The sequence below is a fragment of the Acomys minous genome (assembly GCF_964271855.1).
Source record: "Acomys minous genome assembly, chromosome: 9".
Lineage (NCBI taxonomy): Eukaryota > Metazoa > Chordata > Mammalia > Rodentia > Muridae > Acomys > Acomys minous.
The window spans coordinates 31,925,118-31,947,404 of NC_140490.1; the positions used below are offsets into that span (position 1 = coordinate 31,925,118).

General features: G+C 43.8%; 1 protein-coding gene across 1 annotated transcript in view; it reads left to right on the forward strand.

Annotated features, from left to right (window-relative positions):
- Positions 1 to 2,247: 2,247 nt before the first annotated feature.
- LOC311605058 (uncharacterized protein) overlaps positions 2,248 to 22,287 on the forward strand; it is a gene marked incomplete at its 5' end in the record, with an annotated part of 775,689 nt that continues 755,649 nt past the window's right edge. Inside the window, 2 exons of the mRNA XM_084795350.1 lie at positions 2,248 to 2,349; positions 4,492 to 4,627. Of these exons, the coding sequence (XP_084651476.1) occupies positions 2,248 to 2,349; positions 4,492 to 4,627 (238 nt within the window). The remainder of the gene's footprint in view (positions 2,350 to 4,491; positions 4,628 to 22,287) is intronic.

Genomic DNA, 22,287 nt, shown 5'->3' on the forward strand with positions numbered 1-22,287 from the left:
TATGGACTAATTTAGCCTTTTCCCTTACGACCGTATCACGGCCTCTGTTTACCTTTGACTTTATCACCTATAATTTTACTTTTCAGAAGCATGACCTCTAATTCTTCTTCAATCATGCTGAGCTTGTTTGTAGCTTCAAGACTTTGTACTTACTGCTCCCTCTGTCTGGAATTTTTTTCCTGGAGATTTTCTTGTGGATTGTTCCCTCATTTCTTCAAAATCATACCTCTACAAACAGGCCTTGGTTCAAATGACACCTCTTCTGAGACCCCCCCCCCCCAATTACCCCATCTCAGTGACCACTGGAATGGCCTGTGGCATATCTGTGGGTTGTTTTCTTGCTTGTCGATTGATGTGGGAGAGCCCAGCCCACTGTGGGCGGTGCCATTCTTGCACAGGCAGGGCTGGCTTGTATAGGAAAGGGAGTTAAACAAGCCAAGGGAAGCAATCCAATAAGGCATCCGTGTTTTGGTTCCTGCCTCCGGCTCTTGCTCTGACTTCCCTCCATGGTTGAGGGAACCTGAGACCAGTTGGCTAAAATGAGCCCTTTTGTTCATGGTGTTTATCACAGATAGTGCACTAAAACAGTCCTCAGCTAAGGAAATACAGCTTTTTAATTTTAAGGAGTGTTTTTTTAATGGGTTTTTATCTTCTTGAATGATGGAATGCCTGTGATGCTGCAGTGAACCTGGGGCCATGTATTTGAGGGCCTCCTTTCTTGAGAAAGAGTGATGAGAAATCGTAGCTTATCTCTGGCTACCCTAGTGCGATCACAGCATGGACACTGAGCTGAGGCTTATGCACCTTATGTTTTAGGTAACTGGGAGATGATTGCAAAAGACAGCAGCAAGAAGGATTACTGTGGTTATTTATGAGGCACCGTTGGAAGGAGACAGCGTGCATAGGTTCTCCTCTCCAACTATAGGGAATATACTGATCCCTTCAGTATCTGACAAGCAGATCTACCCACGGAATCCATTTAAATTGGAAAAACAAAAGAATAAATAAGAGGAAACGGTAGAGAAATAGAGGGTGGGATATTTGGCCAATAATTAGATGCCATAAGATGGTTCTTGCTCTTCCTAGCAACCAGATTTTTCTCTAACAGCCAGCAAAGCTCCATGATGACAAGCGGAGGATGGGCGGGAGACTGGAACACTTTGGGCCAGCAGAATTTCTCAGCCTCTCTATACTTTGTATGATAAGAACAAACCATTGCTTTCCTTGTTTTAATGTATTTTGATATCTGTGTCTTTCAAATAAATCTCCTCAGAATGCTTGTCTGAAAGTCTAGTTTATGACCTGTGACATATGGCTGAAATGAATTATGCACAGGGTTGAACTCTTTGACTGCTAATGACTGCTTAGTTCTGAAACCGTGTCCATAGTGAAGATGTCTTTGTAGGTCTTATGAGCTTGAGGAGGATGTTTTGGGGACTACAGCATGTGATCTCCAGGCTCTCTACCTGGGAGGAAAATCCTATGTTTGTTATAATGGAAGATGGCCAGGATGGCATCTGTGGTCCTTTGCCTCAGGACCCTTAATGCTACAGGGGCCCTTGTAGTGCTTTTATTCTTTGAGTCCTCTGGGCTATGGCAGCGGACTCCTTCCTGTACTCCCACTGAGGAGTAAGTCTATCAGGAAGTGCTCGCTTCTCAGAGCCTGTGTTATATTTGCAGGAGACACAGGATAGGCAGAATGACAAATAGTGACGACAACGTTAAGTGAAGCTGTTTGCTTTGAATGACTTACAGAAGAACTCTTTCACACACACAAAAAAAGTGTCTTCTGGGCCTCCAGGCTACCTAGATCTTTGCTTTCCGTCCCCGTGCCCCGTGAAGCACCATATTTCTTCAAGATTGGGAGATTAAAAAAAATAAAATGAATGCATCTTCAGTAGTATTTTTTCTCAGAGTCTCCTTTCCCCATCTCTTGACCTTTTCCCTATGCACCTTACTTGTTGTGTCTCCTCTTAGATTCCCCCAAGAATTCCTGATTTCCAGAGTTCCTGTTTGCTTTGTATGCCTTCGTAAGGATTTTAGAAAGGAAAGGCTGTCATAGCTGTCCATACGATAAAGATGCAAGGTCAAGTAAGGTGGCAAGCAGCTTGGATGCACACACCCCTGCATGTACTCACTCATGCATGCACGCACGCACACAATTGAGAACTGTTCTTACTCCATTAGTCTCCAAGAACCAGCTGTAGCAGATCTCTTCTGGTGCCCTGTACTCTTACTTCCAACGGCATGGCTTCAACAACCCAGGTCTTTTGCTTTCCTGGTGGGACCACTCAGTTCGGCATGGCTTCCCAAGATGCCCAGGGGCATGAGCTGCAGTTGCTACTACAGGTAACGTGATGGACTGGGGACTTTAAAAAAAAATATTTTGCATGTCTTTCCCTTCCTTATTTCACTTTTCTATTTCCTGTTCTCTTCCTGGTATTTCCTGTAATTACCTGTGTAATATAGCAACTCTATGTTGAGTATCTGTCTCAGGATCTGCTTCTGGAGAAACCCAAGCCATAGTGATTGTCCAATCAGTTGGTAGATTCCATTGTAATCTCCCTGTTGATTGTCTTGGCACTTAAGACGTTCTGGATCCGAGGCCAGTGCCACTCGTTGGTGTTCTTTACAAATGCATGTATTGCTGAAGGTCAGAGCTGACTTTTAAGTCAGAAACATTCGCAGCAGAGTGCCTATATTCATATAGCTGTGCTAATATCACACTGTTTGCCAACGCGATCACCATCACTAGACCAACCTTACATCTTAAATGTGTTCACGTTCTCCTTTAAGTAGGAAATGTAATGACTATAAGCTGACACTACCTTGGGGGGTGGGTAAGTGTTGAGATGCCTCGTTTCATACGGCCCAGTGATTTTAATCCACATTTAGTTTGGCACCACAGTAGACACATGTGGTGAAACCTCTCATGCTGATCAGCTTGAGGAAAGCTGGGGCTGGTGAGCCAACTCTCTGCTTATAAAAGCTACAAAGGACTGTACTATAGAAAATAAAGCCAAACTGCGAGAAGCAGATGCTAGGAAGCCCGGAGGGGCTTTTAGTCCCCATGCATAAAATTAGTCTGTACACCTACTGACCTGCGTTCCTGCCATTTTAACTGTAATTCTCTTCAATTGCATCCTGATTCACAATTTCCCTAGTGTCTCAGTGTTATAGGCATAATTTGACCGCAACCTGGTGTGACATTCTCTGAGAGTCTAACTTGCGAGGATATCAGTATTTCTCACCAGGGTGCTACGTCCACTCTGCATGGGGCTCAAGTTCAGAAAGGATGGGAGAACTGAGACTTGGTGCATGTAACGAAAGAAAAGCAAGGGGAAAGAAGAATGCCGTGCTGCAGAAATTAGGGGCATATTTTAGGGTTTGTCCAAGCATCGCTGCTACTTGTTTTGTTTTTCACAACATTAAAGAACACTACCAAATACCTTTCCCTGTATTCAGATTTGAGAGAATTGGAAGAAAAAGGAAGGGGGCGGCGCTAAGAAGGAAGAGCAGTGTGTAGTGGTATAGGTAGGTCCTGCTAAGGAGCTGCGTGACCGTGTGACATTTAGTTGTTCTGTAATTTGCAACTGCACTTCTGGGAAAATTAAGGTTCCCTGCCTTCCCACTCCCCTCTCCCCCTTCCCCCAGAACATGTTTAGGTTCAGAATTGGCCAAGTCAATGATTTTTTTTTTCCCCGTACTCATGTAGCTTCTGGTATGGAATATATTGAGGAAATGATTTTGAATTAAAATGTAAAAGAGCAGGCATACAAGGCCCTTGGTGATCAGAGATGAGTTTAATTGATATGCACAAGAGACAGGCGGAGCAGAGGAAGGTCGTCTCTAGATAGCATTCAATTATTCAAAACTTATTTACTATGTTTGCCTCTTTGTTTCACTCCCTTGGCCTGGGCGTAAGAAATATTGTAGCCGAATACAAACTTACTTCCTCAAGGTCTTGTGTCCTGGTGGGACAGTAAGACAATAAAAAACAGACTAGTAACTTGTTTTGTGGTAAGAGCCTAGTTGAAAACTATTGCAAGGGCAGAGGATAAAGGCAGGGGAAAAAAGCACGGGAAGATTGTGGTGTGATTTTGTTAGGATGTCAGGGAAGGCAGAAGGTATGCTGGATCAAGTAGGGACTTTGGGAACGTGTCCTGGGAGAAATATAAAAGTCTTAAGGAGCTCTTTTCGGAGGAAAGCAAGCTAATGTACAGAGCGGGCTTTAATTTCAAGAGAAAAACAATCGTGTTTCTTTTTCCATTTGAAAAAAGGCAAAGATTGTGTGACTTAAGACAAAAATTCCTTTCAAATCGGACATCTCACCTCAGATACTCTTTCACGCTTAGAATTGGCGTTACTGCCCTTTGGCTTCGATTGGTCAGCGTAGTCTCGTGCTCTTCGCTTATTGGCTCCCTTGCCTGTGTCTAGATGAGAAGCCATCTTGGCCCCCGCCCCTGACGCGGGTCGGTGTGGGGATTGTAGTTCGTCTGGGTTCGTCCTGCTGTGGGACTTTCCCCTCAGCATCCCGGCCCATCCCACTGGGGGACACCCTCAGGCGGCGCTCCTGTCCCGCGCTCCCGCCCTCTGCCTTTCATTCCAGACGCCAAGATCTTGGAAGGTAGGGGCGCGAGAGGCGAGCCCAAGTGGAACAGAATGTGGGGCGCGGGCTGGGTTTCCACGCGCGTCTGGTCAGTACCCCTGCGGCCGGCGGGGCGGGGACAGGCCAGCACCGCTCCCCTGAGGTCTGCCAGGAGGACTAGCCCACCTCCTGAGATTTCTTGGGATGAACTCAGGCGCCCCAGCTCTTGAGCACCTGTTCTAGCCTCAATCCCCCCCTCGGGGTAAACTGAGGCACGGGGTCGGGCCAGCGGGTCCTCTAAGTGTAGTTGGCTGTGACTAGTTTTGGATAGTTCCTTAGTTTCGTAGATGAGTGGCAGGAATCTTTAACCCAAACAGGTCTGTGTTAAATAGATACCTAGCTTAGGTGTCCCCAAAGGTCTGAACAGGGGCCAGGGCAGCTGGAGAACAAGACACACAGAGGACAATGTTTCGGTATTAAATAATTTGTATTTGATAAATATAAAACATACAACAAAGAAAAACAAACCCACATGAATTCACTTTGGTGCTAGAATTCGTCACCAGTTGGACCCTATGCCTTCGTGGTTTTACACTAGGGGATTGAAAACGGTAACCATTTGTATTAGGAAGAAGGCAGGTCGCTGGAACTTGAGCCACTCTTGCCTCTGCAGTGTGACCCTGGACCATAAGCTCAGCGGTCTGCTGTGGATAAAAACCAGCTTAATGCTGGCTGCTTAAGTGGCCCGAAAATCTCTTTGAAGCTGTAATCAACACTGATGCTAGGCTCTCGAAAGTTTGTCATTTGAAAACTGCTTATTTTCGGTCTCAGAAATGTGCTGAAAATACCAAGTGGTTGTTTTTGACAAACGCTATTCAGGGATAGGCCTGTTCTGCCGAGTGCAGCCCTTTGCGCACCTGTACTTAAGCTCCAGTTTCAGGATACGTTTTATGGCTCAAGACCTTGGCTGCGGAGGCTTCTGGGATTTGTAGTCCTCTTTGATTGCACTCTACTGGCGTGGTACTTCAACTCCCAACGTGCCATTTGGCCCGACGAGATTGTCTTCTGGGAATTGAAGTCTTACTACACGGGCACCCAAGAAGTAATCCCTTCCCTTAGAACTACGACTCCCACATGCCCTGCCTTCTTGGCCCACCTGCTTGATTAAGACGAGAGTAAGAGAAATGTTTAATGAAGATTCCCTGCACCTTTTTTTTTCCTTTTTTTCTTTTCTGATTGCATATGCTATTCAAAACATTACAGGTGAACTTAAAGGATGCTCACATGGTCTCCAAATCATTCAATAGTTCCCATAATAAAAAGCTTGAAAAGAAAGCTGTCCATGGTTTCACGGATGTATGAAAATTGAGCTATATGTTTTATTGCATATTAGATTCAGATATAATTTAATCTCCTTTAAAGTGACATGGTGTATATACATATGTGTGTGTGTGTGTGTGTGTGTGTGTGTGTGTGTGTGTGTGTGTGTATGTATTTTTTTAATCCATCAAACTGATTATCGGACAAAAGGTAGGAAAGTTAAGCAACTTTTCAAGTTAAGCCAGCTGGATTATAGAAGTATTAGGATTGTATATAGTACCTCTGTTTGAGTTTCTTCCTAGCAAAAGACCCTACCTCACAGAACTCAGAGACTCTTGTCTATCAGATTATAGAATACAAAACCTTTCAACTGCACAGTGGTGCTTCTGTAATTAGACACTAAGTGCTATCGCTGCAATACCTTTTGAGATTATTTAAGTCCGAGGCAAAGATCTCTGAACAATTGCAGGCAGTAAAGGTTTTTAAAAATTATATATATATATATATATATATATATATATATATATATAGTGTGTGTGTGTGTGTGTGTGTGTGTGTGTGTGTGTATATGAAATGCACTTTCTTTCAGTGATGAGGAAACCGGTCCCAAGGAGGCTGAGCCTAAGGTCATGTGGTTGGTTTATATCAGAGATGAAACTACTACTCAGGATCTTGTTTCCAACAGTAACAAGCCACCAGGAGCAGCAGACGTGTGGCTATGTAGCTAATGTTATCCCATACCCTACCCCATCCCAAGAATAGTTCTTCATAGGCCACACACTAGGACCAGTTGTTCTAAAGTCCCTTTTCTAGCTGGTAAAGTTGTCCTATTTCATTAATTCAACAAGTGTTTTCCCGAGCATCTTATGTCCTCATCTCTTCAGATGCGAGAGACATTTAAAGGAAAATTCCCAATGTACTAGAGCTGGAACGCCGTAGGGCTCATCTCCGTCTTTTTCCTTTTAGAGATAAGTGAGCCAGCAGCCTTTCTCCCATGCCTTGGTCAAGGGGAAGAGGGATCCTGAGGCCTCACAGAGCTGCATATAACCTGCAGGGCTGTGCTCGCCTCCTCTGGTGTCCTTACCCCACCACATTCCTGTAAATATCTGGTGGCATGTTTGGCGGATGCTTTTGTGGTCTCCTATTAGTTCGGATGTACAAGCAGCTTCAATATGTTCCATTTCTATTTTCGGCATTAGTTTTGTTTTGGTTCCCGATACTTTTCTGTTCCTCCAGAGATGAGAGAGTGAGGGCTTGATGCTGTTTTTACATTCGCAGATGTCACAATCTAACACTTTGCTGTAAGGTACTGGGAATGTACATAGGATGGGGATGTTACACAAAGCGTTGGTTGCGAAGACACACAGGCCCTTCAGTTATGTACTCGCAGATATGTAAGCAAGCACCTCTCACCTTTTCCCTGTGAGAGATGACTTCTGGATAATTAGATAATGACATAACAGCTTTGTAAATTGTGTCTAAACGTTCAGAACAAGTCACTATGCAAGACGCTCCTCCAGTCAGCCTCGGTGACTTCCAGCACGCACCCAAGTGGTTGTCTGCTGTGTTCCACCCTGCACTGCTTGGGCACTAGAAGACCTCCGAGAATGTGTTTGTGGACTTGCATTCATTAGCAGCCCAGAGCACCATTAGCCTTTTCTTCATTAGTGCTCCCATAGCCTTTTCTTCAATCTTACTTTTCTCTTTCAACGGAGCAATGCAGCTTTGAAATGTAAGATACAGGTTATAGTACTTTCAACATGAGCACGTGGAGAGAAATCCCAGCATTTGAGGTCATCTTCCAAAGGGCTATCTATGAACATGTCCATGCCTTTGACTTCTTAGACGAAACAGCCATCCACATAAAAGCAACACACATCAGTCACATGGCGTCCTGGGATTCAAATCCCAGCTCTTTCTGAGGCTTCTGTTAGACTTCTGTTAGCTCAATGGCACCTCATCTACTCTGAGGCCTCATGAGCCCCTCATGTGTTCATGTGGAAATGTTGATGGGCTCAACCTTGTACAAATCATATACAATCAGATGAGTTCGTTAGTGTAACGTCTCTTGCTTACCTGGACAACTCCTTTCTGTAGCGCTCATTCTTCCCACACCCCACTCTTCTGTGGTGTTACCTGAGCCTTGAAGAGGTGATATATTGATCTGTGTTTCTTGGACATTTGTGTGCACTCATGTGTCCTGTTGACTTCAGAATGTAGCTTCTGATTTTGTGAATCTGGAGTAGACCAGAAAGCCAGTCTTCCTAGTGGGCTCTTGATGCTGTTTTATGGACTGTCCTTTGAATAGCAAGTATTTAAGCAGTCCTTAGGCTGTCTGTGTCAGAGGTGAGAGTCAGTAAGAGGATGAAACCTGTCTTAGTTGCTTTTCTGTTGCTGTGACAAAACACGGCAAGCAACGCAACTTAGGAAAGAAGGCATTCAGTTGAGCTTACAGTTTCAGAGGGTGCGAGGATTCAGAGGATAGCTGAGCAAAGGCATGGCAGCAGGCACAGGGAAGAGCTCACATCTTGATCTGCAGCCCAGAGGCAGAGAAAGAGCACCGGGGATGAAGGGAATGGGTCCTTTGAAACCTCAAAGCCCACTCCCAGGGACACACCTCCTCCAACAAGCCACACCCCCAGTCCTTCCCAGTTTCACCAAATGGGGACCAAGTATTCAAACACAGATGCTCATGGAGGTCATTCTTATTTAACCCATGCCAGACCCTATAAACAAAGGGCTTTGGTTTTTAATGTTGGTCCTGCTGTCTGTGTGACTCAGGGCAAAGTATTGTAGTCTCTCTTAGCATTGATTTCTGCATAACCCACAGCAAGTGCTTAACCCAGTAGCTGTCTTCAGTGTAGAGCAGCCTCTCACTTCACTGTTATTTTTCATAGTAATAAAACAACAACAACAACAAAACAACAAAACCATAAGCCAAGCATGGTGGCATGCTCCTGCAGTCTCAGTCCTCAGCAGGTAGTGGTTGGGGGATTGTGAGTTCAAGGCCAGTCTGGGCCACATAGTGAGCTGTAAGCCAAGCTGGACTACCAGGTAAGACACTGTCAAAGTCAACTAACCTAAAATAAATAAATAAAATCACAGCTTTGTGGATTCTGTTTCATGCTTCCTTGTTATCATATGTTGAATGTTGAATGGAATATATTATCTTTAACTCTACTGCTTTAGCTTATGTCTCCCATACGATGTCTGGAAGTTCTCCAGCCTTATCTTTTCTTCATTCATCCTAGGCTCATGGCTAAGGGACTCCCCTTCCTCTTAACCGCCTCCCCCCCCCCCAAGCAAAAGACAGGCAAACAACTTTTGAAAACTATGCAAATATATGTTCTGTAAGTTTTACATCATATGGAGTCCTTAGGAGGTAATGACACACTTGAGGGTGGGTAAACCTTGATGAGGTTGGTTGAATCATGGTGAGCAGGATCAGGTAACAACTGTGTGATGTAATGTTAATAACCGGAAGAATATAAAGGCCCAGTGGGTCAGATTCTTCACCATGACCCCAGCCCAGGGCAGCTGCTTCTCAGGAGGGCTTTACGGCCTGTTTCACGGAAGGCAGAAAATCCTTCCTAGATTTTACAACCTGCTTCAGGGAGAAAGAGGGAAGAATGACAATAAAACTTTGTTTCTGATACTTTCCTCTCCTTTCTTCAGTTTAAGATATTTTAAGGTCACAGTTCCTGCATCCCATCCCTGGCAGATACATATATTTCAGACTGCAGTTGAGCCTTTCTGAACTCAATGGGAAAAAAAAAATCCAAGATCCTTTAAGTAATATATTTAAGTTAAAATTTCAACTATTAGGAAGGGAATTTGAGGCATTCAGATGGAAATGTATTAATTTCTATAATAATATTATATTATATTATAATTTCTATAAAATTATATTGTCTATAATATTAATCTGTTTTGATTGCTTTCTAATAAGTGTTTTTCAGCGCTGGCTACTGTTAGATTCCCCTGTCCCTGCGGGGGCTAGTCAGTCTCAAGCAGACAGCTGTGTTCTGATTGGCAAACGGGGCAGCTGTGGCTGTTTTCATTTTGAAGTTTCTCAGGTGATTCAAATGGTGTAGTTATGGAACGAGATAACTAGGTAGTAGCATCTGAAGGCTTCGGGAGAGGACGATGCGAGATGCCTCACTCAGGGCTCTCCTGGAGCTGGGTCAAGTATAGGCGGTGTCCTGGAATATGGCCTCGGCTCACCCGCAGTGCCGCGCTCCTCCGGATCCCACTCTAGAGTGTATCTCTAGCCCTGCTTCCAAGTCGTGACTCTCCTCATGGGGACTTTCAGGTAAGGCCCTTCTTCCTGGTATTTAGTTAGTTTCATTCTTAACTGAAAACAACAACAACAACAACAACAACAACAACAACAAATAATTCACTAAAACCATGTTTAAAAGACATTTTCAGAACCCATGCCAGTATTGCACAGGAGTCTAAAGGACTTTTCAGAAAAAAAAATACAAGCCGCTCTTACTAGTGACAGTCTTTGTTTTCAGTTCAGTTGCTGAAATGCATGGCTTCCTCAGAGCTGCCTATTTGAAAGTCTGGCTCCTTTTCTTAAATAATCACTCCCATTTTCCATTGGCAGATTAATTAAAATACTTTGATTAAATACCTTTTATTTTCTGAATCATTTATACTGTAGAGACCGAAGAGGAAGAAAACTTCCTCTATGGTCTTAGGTCCTGCTTCTAGGGCCCTACAAAGAAAACAAACAACGAGGCAATTGAAGAAGGGGAGCTTTTTATTATGTACACATGTGGAGGACTTCAGAGAACGAACGCTCCAAAGAGGAGATCTGATCTTCTGGGGAAGAGATGGGTGGGAGGGTGAGCTGGGAGAAGATGCCTTGGGAAGTGGGTGGGGAATGAAGGCTGCTTGGTCAGGTTTGCTGGGCACTTAGTGACTCTCTTGTTGGTAGTGGGAAGGAACACTTTATCTCCTTCACAAAGGGAATCTATGGCCGCTTGCAGCTGCCTGGGAGGTATTGAGAGAGTCTTCCTTTCCCGGCTGCTGTTTAGCTGCCACCGCACAAGACTATGCCAAGGTGGCACCTTTAGGGGCGAGGCAGATTCTGATCACTGCCAGAACCCTTTCTTTTTAAAAAGCTTTGTTCCACCTGTAGGAAATGCACAAACTTATGCCTGAATAATTATATTTAAAACCTTATCAAGTGCCTAGGAGTATTCTTGGCCTGAATATATATTAACCTACACCATGATTTTATTTGCCAGCATTTGCTGAGCCTCTCTGCTCAGCGGGGGGCTATTTTACAATGTAGTAGCTTTGGTTTCCTGGTGTGTTCACTCCATAGAGAGAAAAGGAAACCACAGGAAGAAGGATGATGCTGCCATTGAGCTTAATACAGTTAAACATCACGTGTTTCAGAGTCATGGCATTTTTAGAGTTATGGCCTATGTTTCCTTTTTATGATGAATTAAATATAAATAAAAGAGAAAATTGAGAAGCTGCTGAGGAAGTTCACAGAAGGTGCAGTTGGCTGTATTCTGGGATGTGAAGACAGCTTCTAAGTCTGTGTTTATTACCACGCACCCACTTTTATTTTTTTTTCCCAGGCTTGACTATTGCTATTAGCAATCAGAATTCTATTAAAATGCATAGTATTTTGCAGTTTCTCAGACTCACAGTTACTGGAGCTAAAACCCATCATAGATTATGTTGAGGTGTCAGTACTCCCTATGAGGTTTAATGCATGTGCTGTTTAGTAGGAGGAGATTACAGCCTGTAGTCATCTAATCAGTGAAGTTTGTGGTACGTGGTAAGAAGAAAATTTTCATTTTCTGAAAGGCTCTTTCCCATGTCTTCACTTGAAAAAAAAAACAACCAACAAATCCACCAAAATACAGCAGCAACAACAACAAACCTTTGTCTTTAGACTCTGAGTTACCCGAAGAATAGAATCCACACTGTGTCAAGAGCTGCCTAAGCAGTGGCAGCAGGACTGTACATACCGAACCAGGGCCCTTAGGACAAGCAGAGGAAAGAAGTAGAGCCTGCATTAAAAAAAAAAAAAAAAAAGCTGCGTCAACCCTGGAGCACTGGCAATTCCTGTGTAGCCTTCTCAGGGGTGAGGCTGCAGAGAGGAAGCGGGTGGGAGGAAGCAGAAGGCAGAAGGAAGAGAGGCATGTTGCGTGTGTGACGACTATCAACAAGAGGGCTGTTGAGTGGAGCAGTCAGGAAAGTGTTTTGTTTCTTCAGTCATCTGTCTGAGTGAAGTTAAGCTGGCGTCCTAGTTACTACATCGTAGTAACTCATTTTCACTGGATCTGGCCCACTGTTTGGATGGTCTGTCTTAGGGTACAGACCCTGGCACACTCAACCATGCGGGGACATGTTAGAGAAATGAATAGTTATATTCTAGGACAGTAGAAACTAAGTTACTCTCACGGCTTCGATGGGATGCCTACTTCCAAAGGCTCCTGGGCTCCTGCATTGGCTTCAGGGGACTGAGGATCTTGAGGGTTCTGACCTAATCAATGGTTTTATCTCTTGATAGACTCTGCATTTGATAGCATTACTGAGAGGTTGTGGGAATTTTCAGAGGTGGGGCCCAGCTGGAGGATGGGCTCCCTCCTGTGTCTCTGTCTTTGCTTGCTGGTCGCCATCTTCTGAAGAGCTTCCTCTGCCCGCACATCCTTATGACTGCTCTCCTGCCTCTGTAGAGACTCAGAAAGGCAGAGCAATGATCTTCTACTAAGGTCTTGAAACTGTGAGCCAAACTACAAATCTTCTTTGTAAAAAATAGTGTCTCTCAGGTATTAATAACAGTGTCTAAAGTCTGGCTGCCAGAGAGAGGTACCACAGCCCTTCTGTTAGATCACTTAGGGTCTAGCTGATTTTAAAGTGTTATCCAGCACTGCAAACTGTTCCTTAGAACGCAGTCCGCGTGGGTTAAAATATGGCAACTCTAATCAGGCTAGCTTCAAACCTTAATATAAGACATACCAAATATAACACATTTTAAGGTTTTCAGATTTTCCATCAAACTTGGAGACTCCATTATTTTATTAGCTGAAATAGATCCACTTGAGCATAATATCCAAATAATTAACATAGATTGAAGGTGTTCCAGCTGGGGTTGTGAGCCTACTGCTTAGAATTATTCTAGTACCCAGAGTGAGGCAGGCTGGGAGCACATTCCTATCTCCGAGATGAGAGGTGTGCCCAAAGGGAATGGGCACACACCATGTGCACAGCATGTGTGTCTGAATGCAGAGATGGTCTGAGTACATAGGGATGGTGATACTTTGACCAGGGGGAAAATGATCCTGAGGGCATAAAGCCAACAGGTGGCTACTGTATTTGAAATCCTAGCTCCTAAGTTCTTCTGGCTTAAAGGGTGAAAGAAAGGCCAGGCAGCTTTATCAGCCAACAGCCACAGACAAATCTGCATCTGAGGCCCCCTCTTGGCTTTGTGGATCAGGGGATGAAGCATCTTCTAAGCTTAGGCTTCCTTTGGCCTCCTGAACTTCCAGAAGGCAGTAGGCCAAGGTTTCCCTGGCCTGGAGGAATTGGCTGGGCTTACTTTCTAGTGCAGATTGAACAGCTGCGCCCAACTCCTGTGGGTCAAGGGCTGGCTGGGGCTGTGTGTGCGGGTCCCAGCGAGGCCAGAAGCATCTGTGCTTTCAGCAGTCGCTCAAGTTGTTGTTCATGCTCATGGTCCTCACTTGAAATAGCCAAGTTCTAGAACTTCATGGCGGCTGCGAGTTTATTGTTCTGTTTTAATGGAATGAGAAAGAATTGTTTAGAATCCACAAATCTATTTATCCGGCCATCTATTCACCTGCCTCTCTGTATGTTTATCTATCTTCATTATTAGTCAAGGAGCATTTTGAACAAGTTCTTTCACTTGGCAGGTCTTGTTCTCTGTACGATGGATGTAATCGTACAGACTTTATTAGAAGGTTTGAATTTGGTGGTAATTGTGGTCTGAATCTAAAATGTCTCTACAAGGCTATGTTCTGAATGCTTGTTTATCAGCTGGTTGCTCAGGTGTAGGAGGGTATAGAACCTTTAGGAGGAAGACTTTCGCTGGTAGGTTTGCCCAGCCCTGGGTTCTGGTATCACTCGTTGCTTCCTGTCTGCTGTGAGGTAAACAGCCTTCACCCCAAGCCTTCGCTGATGAGATCTGAGACACCCTGGTCTGCCTTTCCTGTCAGAATGGTCTAAAACTTCGAGCCAGAATGAGTCTTTCCTCCCTTACATTGTTCTGTCGGACATTTCATTAATGATGGAAAAAAGCATTAAGACACTAGAACGATACACTTTTTATACTGATCACCTGATAAATGTAATTATTTTTAAAAATTTTTCACGTTTACTACTTTTGAACTCAGGTATCCAGATACATTGAACCCAAACTGTGGGTCTTACTAACCACTAGTGCAGGCGTTTGAGCTTGTTTCTTGCCTGAGGCTTTATTTCCTCATCTTTAAAATGGGGATTGTGCCAGGCATAGGGGCGCATGCCTTTAATCCCAGCACTCGGGAGGCAGAGGCAGGTGGATCTCATGAGTTTGAGGGCAGCATGGTCTACAAAGTGAGTTACAGGACAGCCAGGGCTATACAGAAAAACCCTGTCTTCATCCCCCAAACACTCACAAAGAAAAAGTGTGTGTGGGTGTCTGGGGTAGGGGGTGGTAATGAGCCGGCCTGTGGTGGGGGATTGTAATGGTAACTACTTCAGAGTGATGTGTGGCTCTGTGTGTGCGCTACTGTGCTGGGTGTGGATATAGCATGCAGGGAGTTGTGGTGGATATGGAAAATAACCTAGCAGAAAGTTCTATTAAAAGACCTCAAGTCCAAGAAGGTTGAGCACATAGTACTGTGATTAAAGGGGATTTGGGTATCCTATTTAGATAGAATAGCCAGGAATATCAAGTGGACACTTACATAAAGGATGAAGCAGACCTGGCCATACAACAGTTGGCAGAAGGGTGTTCTCAGCAGGAGGAAGAAGCCTATATCAGACATTAAGATAGGAAGGAACTTAACATGCTTAAAGGAGCCTCTGTGGTTAGTAGAGGGTGACTCAGGTTGACCTGAAATTGAAGCTTAGCACTGGGTAATGCTGGCTGGTTCTCAGGGCTGCAGCTGGAGCTTGCTTCTGCATGGTAGGTCATCTTCATCTGGTACACCACCTAGCATCTTCTCCTAGATGCCTTTTCCTTCCTTCCTAGCTGATGTACTGCCTCCCATCTCCTGAGGCTCCTCTTCCTTGCATGCACTCACTGGACATTGAGCTCCATGTGTATAATTAGGGTGTTCCTATATCCTTCACCTGCCTCTGCTCAGTGTCTGTTCCACCTGCTTCTGCCACCAGAGGGGTAGCACGTGTGTCCCTCCTGGTCTGATTTCTCTGCCACGTGGCCACGAAAGTCAAGAAAAGGGTCTTGCTGGAGGGGTGCAGACAAGTGAGAATAACTGGGCAGAGGAAAGAACTATTAGGAACTGATGACTGAAGCAAGAAGCGACATATGTTTTAATCGTGTCTCCAAGACACTGACAGAAGAGCTTTACCGCTCCCGCTGGACTCATCCAACTAGCACTTCCTTATCTGAAAATTTGGAAAACTGCTTCTAAGGTGGAGAAGTGACTCAGTGTGAGTCATGGATAGTCTCAGTAGCATAGTATTGACTGTAGTTTCCTCTGAGCTAGGTCCTGTGTATTTTTCATCCTGGACTTCTAGACTTAGAAATAACAACAACAAAACCAAAGGGCAACAAATCAAAACACAAACAAACAAAAAACCAGAAATAAAACAGAAAACCAAAAATAAAACAACAACAACAACAAAAACCCCAGCCTTTATTTTACCTATAATGTCTTAATAAGGACCTCTATTGCTCCAGAATGTAAGTGCTATAAAAAAGCAAAAGTAGTGGCTATTCGCCTGTGACCATCTCATTACTGGTCCCTCAAAGCAGACTTCATTGTTGAACTTTACACCTGCCCAGTTTATGTCTGCGCTGGTCATGTTGCTATGAATCATTTCTCTGGTCAGTCGATTTTTAACTGCATGGGGAGTAAAGGTAAGGGGCCACTCTACCCATTTCTTTGAAGTTGCATAGCCACTGTTTCTTTCCCATGTGAGGGCTCATGACTGGCTTATGATATGAATTTTGTCTGCCTTCCCTCTCTGGCTCCTTGTGGGAAGGACATCACTGTCCTGTTCATCCTGTCTCCAGGTGAATGCATGACCCATCGCTGAACATATGAATGCGTGACCTGTCACTGAACACTCTGTTTTTGCCTCACTATTACTATCAAGATCTCAAAGTCAGGGTTGTCCTGATGGCTGTTGACCTTGGCAGATGGATTATTCATGCTGAACAGATAACAGGAATTTTCAAACTGAAAGACTGAAGAGGGACTCTTAAGAAGCTCTCTTCATCCTGTCCTGAAGACTGCCTTGTGACTTTGTTTCTCCCTTACTGTGTCACTTTTTTTGGTCTTTTTTTATTTAATGAATTTATTCAGATTACATCCCAATTGTTTTCCCCTCGCTTGTATCCTCCCATTCCTCTCTCCCTCCCTCTTTCACCCTATTCCCCTCCTCTAGGTCTGTGACAGAGGGGGACCTCCTTCCCGAACATATGGTCACAGCCATTCAAGTCTCATCTTGGTAGCCTGCTTATTCTTTCTCTGAGGGCCACCAGGCCTCCCCACCAAGGGGAATTGGTCAAATATGGGGCACCAGAGTTCATGTCAGAGTCAGTCCCCACTCTCCACACAACTGTGGAGAATATCCTTTCTATTGGCTAGATCTGAATAGGAGTTCAATGTTTACTGCATGTATTGTCCTTGGTTGGTGCAGTAGGTTGAGCAGAACCCCCTGGGTCTAGATCCACCCATCATGATGTTCTTCTTGTAGGGTTCTAGGACCCTCTAGATCCTCCTATTTCCTCATTCTCCCATGCTTCTCTTACCTAGAGTCCCAATAGGAAGTCCCAGCATCTATCCCAATCTACTGGTAAGTGAAGACTTTCATGGGACATCCCTTTTGGGCTAGTGTCCAATTATGAGTCAGTATATACCATGTGATTTTTTCTGGGTCTAGGTTAACTCACTCAGAATGATGATTTATAGTTCCACCCATTTGCTCACAAATGTCAGGATTTCCTTGTTTTTAATAGCTGAGCAGTATTCCATATTGTAAATGCACCACAGTTTCTTTATCCATTCTTCGACTGAAGGACATTTAGATTCTTTCTAGTTTCTGCTATTATGAATAAGGCAGCTATGAACATGATTGAGTTTTCTGAGAAAGTGCCAGATTGATTTCCAAAGTAGTTGTACAAATTGGCACTCCCACCAGCAATAATGGAGTGTTCCCCTTCCCCCACATCCTTGCCAGCATGTGCTGTCACTTGAGTTTTTGATCTTAGCCATTCTGATGGGTGTAAGATGGAATCTCAGAGTCCTTTTGATTTGCATTTCTCTGATGACTAAGAATGTTGAACATTTTAAGTGTTTCTCAGCCATTCGCTATTTCTATGTTGAGAATTCTCTAATTCTAAGCCCCATTTCTTAATTGGGTTATTTGGTTTGGTGGTGTTTAATTTCTTGAGCTCTTTATATATTTTGGATATTAGACCTTTGTCAGATGTAGGGTTGGTGGAGAGCTTTTCCCAGTCTGTAGGCTGTTGGTTTGTTCTGTTGACAGTGTCTTCTGCCTTACAGAAGCTTCTCAGCATCATAAGGTCCCATTGATTTTTGACCTTAAGGCTTTGCCTTACTGTGTCACTTTGACCAAGTATCAACCTCTCCGAGTTCCATGATATTTTTAAACAGAGATAGTAGCACCACTAAGCTTGAAGGAGATGTGAGCACCAAGTGGACACTATAAGGTGCATCATAGGAGATGCCTGGCACAGCATTCAGTACAATCTACCTGAGACAGGATGTGCATTGTTCAACCTGTCTGCCAACAGTTACTGCCTAACAGTTACAGGTCTGTCAGTTTTTACACTGAGAATCGTAGGTCAGTTGTGCACTCATGTAGTGCAGCGTTATTTGGTAAGATCTCATATTCACTTTATCATGAAATAAATAAAAAGACCATCAGTTCTGGGCATGTGGAATTTACTAAAACTGCCAGTGAATACCACCTAGGATCCAGCATAAGTGCTAGTTGACGCCAATGACAGGAATATAAATCAGAAAACAAACACATCTGCAGTACTGTAATATTTAAATGCCTTCTCATAAACACTTAAGATTCTCATTAGTCCGACACCAGAAAATGATAAATATTAATATTTGTCATCAAAGAGAAAGCTTAGAAATCAAAGCAGAGTAAACAACTGTTATCTTTCAAGGATTACATAATGCTGGGTGCATTTTTAATTCGGCACCTTCAAACCTCTATTATTTTTTTTTTTTAATTTTTCTGAGGCAAACTATTTTTAACTACCACATAAGTAAGAAAGATGTGCATTTAATTTTAAAATTCTGGTGTTTTGTTGATTCAAATAATGTTTGCGACCTCTAGGTCTATTTTGTCTCCTGTGTCAGAGACCCATGTGAAGGAGCACACACTTCTTCCTTGAGCGTGGTTTCTGTGGCAGAAGGCGGCCCTGGAAACGGGGTCCAGAGAGACCATAAAAAGTCATGGTGCTGCTTTGTCTTTGTTGAGGTTCTCTCCACTCTGGCCAGCTCTGGAGGTGCCTGGAATCACAGAGCAGAGTCTCAGGGAGCAGGAGGGAGCCAGCCTAAAGCCCTCACTAGACTGTACCCAGGACTGGATTAGCTTTCTCAGGGTCTAAGAAAGAAAAGTCACTTCTGGAGAGCATTGTTACTCTTGTTACCAGGCAGCAGAACACTGGCAGCTGGGAGACCTTGGGGTCCAGCTCTGGCTCTCACCTGACATGCATGTGGTTCCTTTGTTGGGGTCTCACTTTCCACTTCAGTGAAGCCAGAGCTCGGAGTGGACTCTCTTTTCCTCAGTGACACAGAAAATTAACATTCATTTTTACTGTTTTTGAGATCATTCAGTTTCAAATAAGGGGGTGAATTTCAATGTAAACTAGGCTTTTTAAAGGAAATGTCAATATTTTTTTCTCAAATTGGCAACATCAAAACTGTATTTATGGAATTAAAGAAAACATACTGCATTTATGTAATGCAGATTCACTTGAAAACATCAAATTTCTGTATCATTCTTCATAGCATAGCTTGCAGCTGTTGGCATCAGTCTATTTTTAAAACACAAAAATAAATTGTTTCTTGCTAACTCCATTGAGTCTATAGGCAGACATTAGACAAAGTTGCAGCCTGTGAGGCCAGCAATTTGATCAGAGGGCCCAGAATATTCTATGAGTTAAGCTCACTTTTTAACTAACTAACTAATCTTACGTAAGCATAAGAAAGTAGATTTACCTTAGTTTTTTTTTTAAAGTGCGGAAATATTCTTTTAAGATGCCATTGCCATTTCACGTTGGCCTGGCTTCACTGACCTCTTCAGTTAGCACCGTTTCAATAGAGATGGACACCACTCATTTCTACTTGATTGTTCTTCATGCTTCATGTGTCACATGTAGATGGGTCCCTTTCACTTGTCCTTATATTGGGTGTGTTCTGACATATCCTTATTGCTGCCAAAGTACTGCTCTGTTAGAACGCAATGTTATTTCTTAACATTTCTTGATTGCTAGACTTTTAGGTTTCCTTCATTTTTTTTCTCCTGGTGCATACTAGTGCAGACTACTTGCATGCAATTGTTATCAAGCCCATGGCTCTTTTCTTAGGATGCATTTCTAGACATGGAGATTCTGGGCACAGTGTAAGCTGCAGTCAGGAGTATAGGCCTCACTTTTCTGCACTGCAGGCAGGCCTTAGCTATAGACTTAGAGTCCTTCCCACTGCTTCTCCTCGGCCCTGCTCACAGGAACTTCTGAAGAGAGCTGCAAAGCCCAAAGCTGGTAGGACAGTTAGTTACATCATTCTTTTTTTTTTTTTTTTTTTTTTTTTTTTTTTTTTTTTTTTTTGGTTTTTCGAGACAGCGTCTCTCTGTGTAGCCTTGGCTGTCCTGGACTCACTTTGTAGACCAGGCTGGCCTCGAACTCACAGCAATCCGCCTGCCTCTGCCTCCCGAGTGCTGGGATTAAAGGCGTGCGCCACCACGCCTGGCTAGTTACATCATTCTTAAGGCTCTACTGGATGATCATAATAAACACTCTGGATTGGCTGTTCCACCTAAATAAACCATAGTTGTTGCATATGTTGATCTGCTATGACAGTTTATTTATTAATAGTGGAGTAATGAATATTGCTACCATAAAATATATCATCTGTTAAATATGGCAGAATGTTTTCAGCTGCAAGTAACAGAAAACCTAATTCAGGTTGGCTGAAATAAATGAGAGTATGATTCATACATAAGGAAAAAATCTAGATATGGGTGTCTTCTTAGCCGGACCATGATGTGGAGGGGAGGGGATATCTTCAGTGCTCTGGTCCTTTTCTGATGGTCTTGGGATAGCTAGCAGTTATATTCTGGGGTCCAGGAAGAGGTGACAGAGGAGAGCGATGAGGTCACATGCCCTCCATTGTGGAAGTTGTCAGCCTGATGTGGAACAAAAACAGCAGCACCTGTATGTCTTATTGCAGAATCTCACCTGCAGTCTGGCCACTTGTAGGGGATCTGCTCTCTCTCTCTCTCTGATGTCTGTCTTTCTGGTCTAGTTGTAAATGTTATCTGTGTGCTGCCTTGTAACTAGCCTTGTGTGATCAGCACTCAGGTCCATGCCTAGAACCTGGTGGGTGGCGGTTCCCATCACCACAGGGCCCTCCTCACATGTGCTGCTTTGCACTCCCACCCACTGCGAGTTGTTACAGCCTTCTTTTAATTCTCAATTCTTAGTGGAATGAAGATGTGTGTGTGTATGTGTGTGTGTGTGTGTGTGTGTGTGTGTGTGTGTGTGTGTGTAACTTATTTATTGGCTCAAACATTAAAAAAGGAGCTATAAAGTGAGGTTTCTTTTCTGTTCCTCTTCCTACAACCTAGGCTCTGGTCTCATCTCTCAGAGAGGCACTAAGAAAAGTGGCTTCCTTTCTTTTATATCTTCTCAGTGGTTTTTTTCCCAAGTACACGTTGGAAAAAAGTATAGACATTATTTCCCTTCTGTCCTTGTACCAAGAGTAATGTCCAATGCGCATGGTTCTGTGCATTACTTTATTTGATTTGACTGCTGCATAATGTTCCATTATGTGAATATTCCACAGTTTTATTTATCTGTTCTCCTGTCTAGCCTTATTTGAAACCTGTGTCTTTCCATCCAGACTGGGCCCAAGTGAACCATAGTATTTTAGGCCTGCAGCGATTCCACTAACAGGAGGAGGCAGCTGTGTCTTAATTTCCTATCCTACTGCCTGGGATCCTGCACACTAACTTTTCCTCCAGCGTGTAGTTGGCAATGTCTGAAATACTCTGAATCTCCCAAGAAGAGAAACATTTCTGGTTTGGTTTATGCTCTTTGGAGACTCCTTGGTTTCGTCCTCGTCTCTACAATAGCAGGGACTCTTATGTCCTAGCTTTGGCTGTGAGCCAAGCCCTTTGTCCTCATCCCAGGGGTCATGGAAGCCATAAGGATAGAAGTCATGTGCTCCGGGCCTTTTGTGGACGCTCATCCCACACTGTGTAGTGAGTTGCATATTTTGACATCTGCACCATCTTGTATTGCTAAAGGCGAACATAAACCGTAGATTTTCTTCCTGCTTCTTTTTATGGAGTGGAAGAGTTGAGCCTCACCCAAAGGGCACACCACAACCTTGTACCAAACTATATTCTTCCATTATTCCGAATGATGCCAGGTGAGGGCGAGGAGGGGAAAGCATGGCCACTGGGTATCTTGTTTGCCATTTCTCTGCCCATGTAGTCCCCTGGAGGCAGAGCTACATGCTAGTCCACATCCTACACAGCACCCCAAGCCCTGCTTCTCTGGGAGCTCTTTCAGATAATACTCAACGAACCCCTTTGTCTTCTTTTCTTCCTTCTGCCTCTTTTCACACAGTGCAGAAGCCATTTGTGCCCTTTTGTCTGCCTAGATCAGCGGTTCTCAACCTTCCTAACACTGCCGCCCTTTAATACAGTTCCTCATGTGGTGGTGACCCCAACCATAACATTATTTCATTGCCACCTCATAACTGTAATTTTGCTACTGTTAATGAATCATAATGTAAATATCTGATACGCAGGATAGCTGATATGTGACCACCGAAGCGGTCACAAACCACAGATAGAGAGCCATTGGATTGGAGTTTGCTGTCCATAAAGGGAAGGGGTAGGTTGCCCATTGAACTCCACTGCCTCGTACGGGACCTGGAACATGAGAA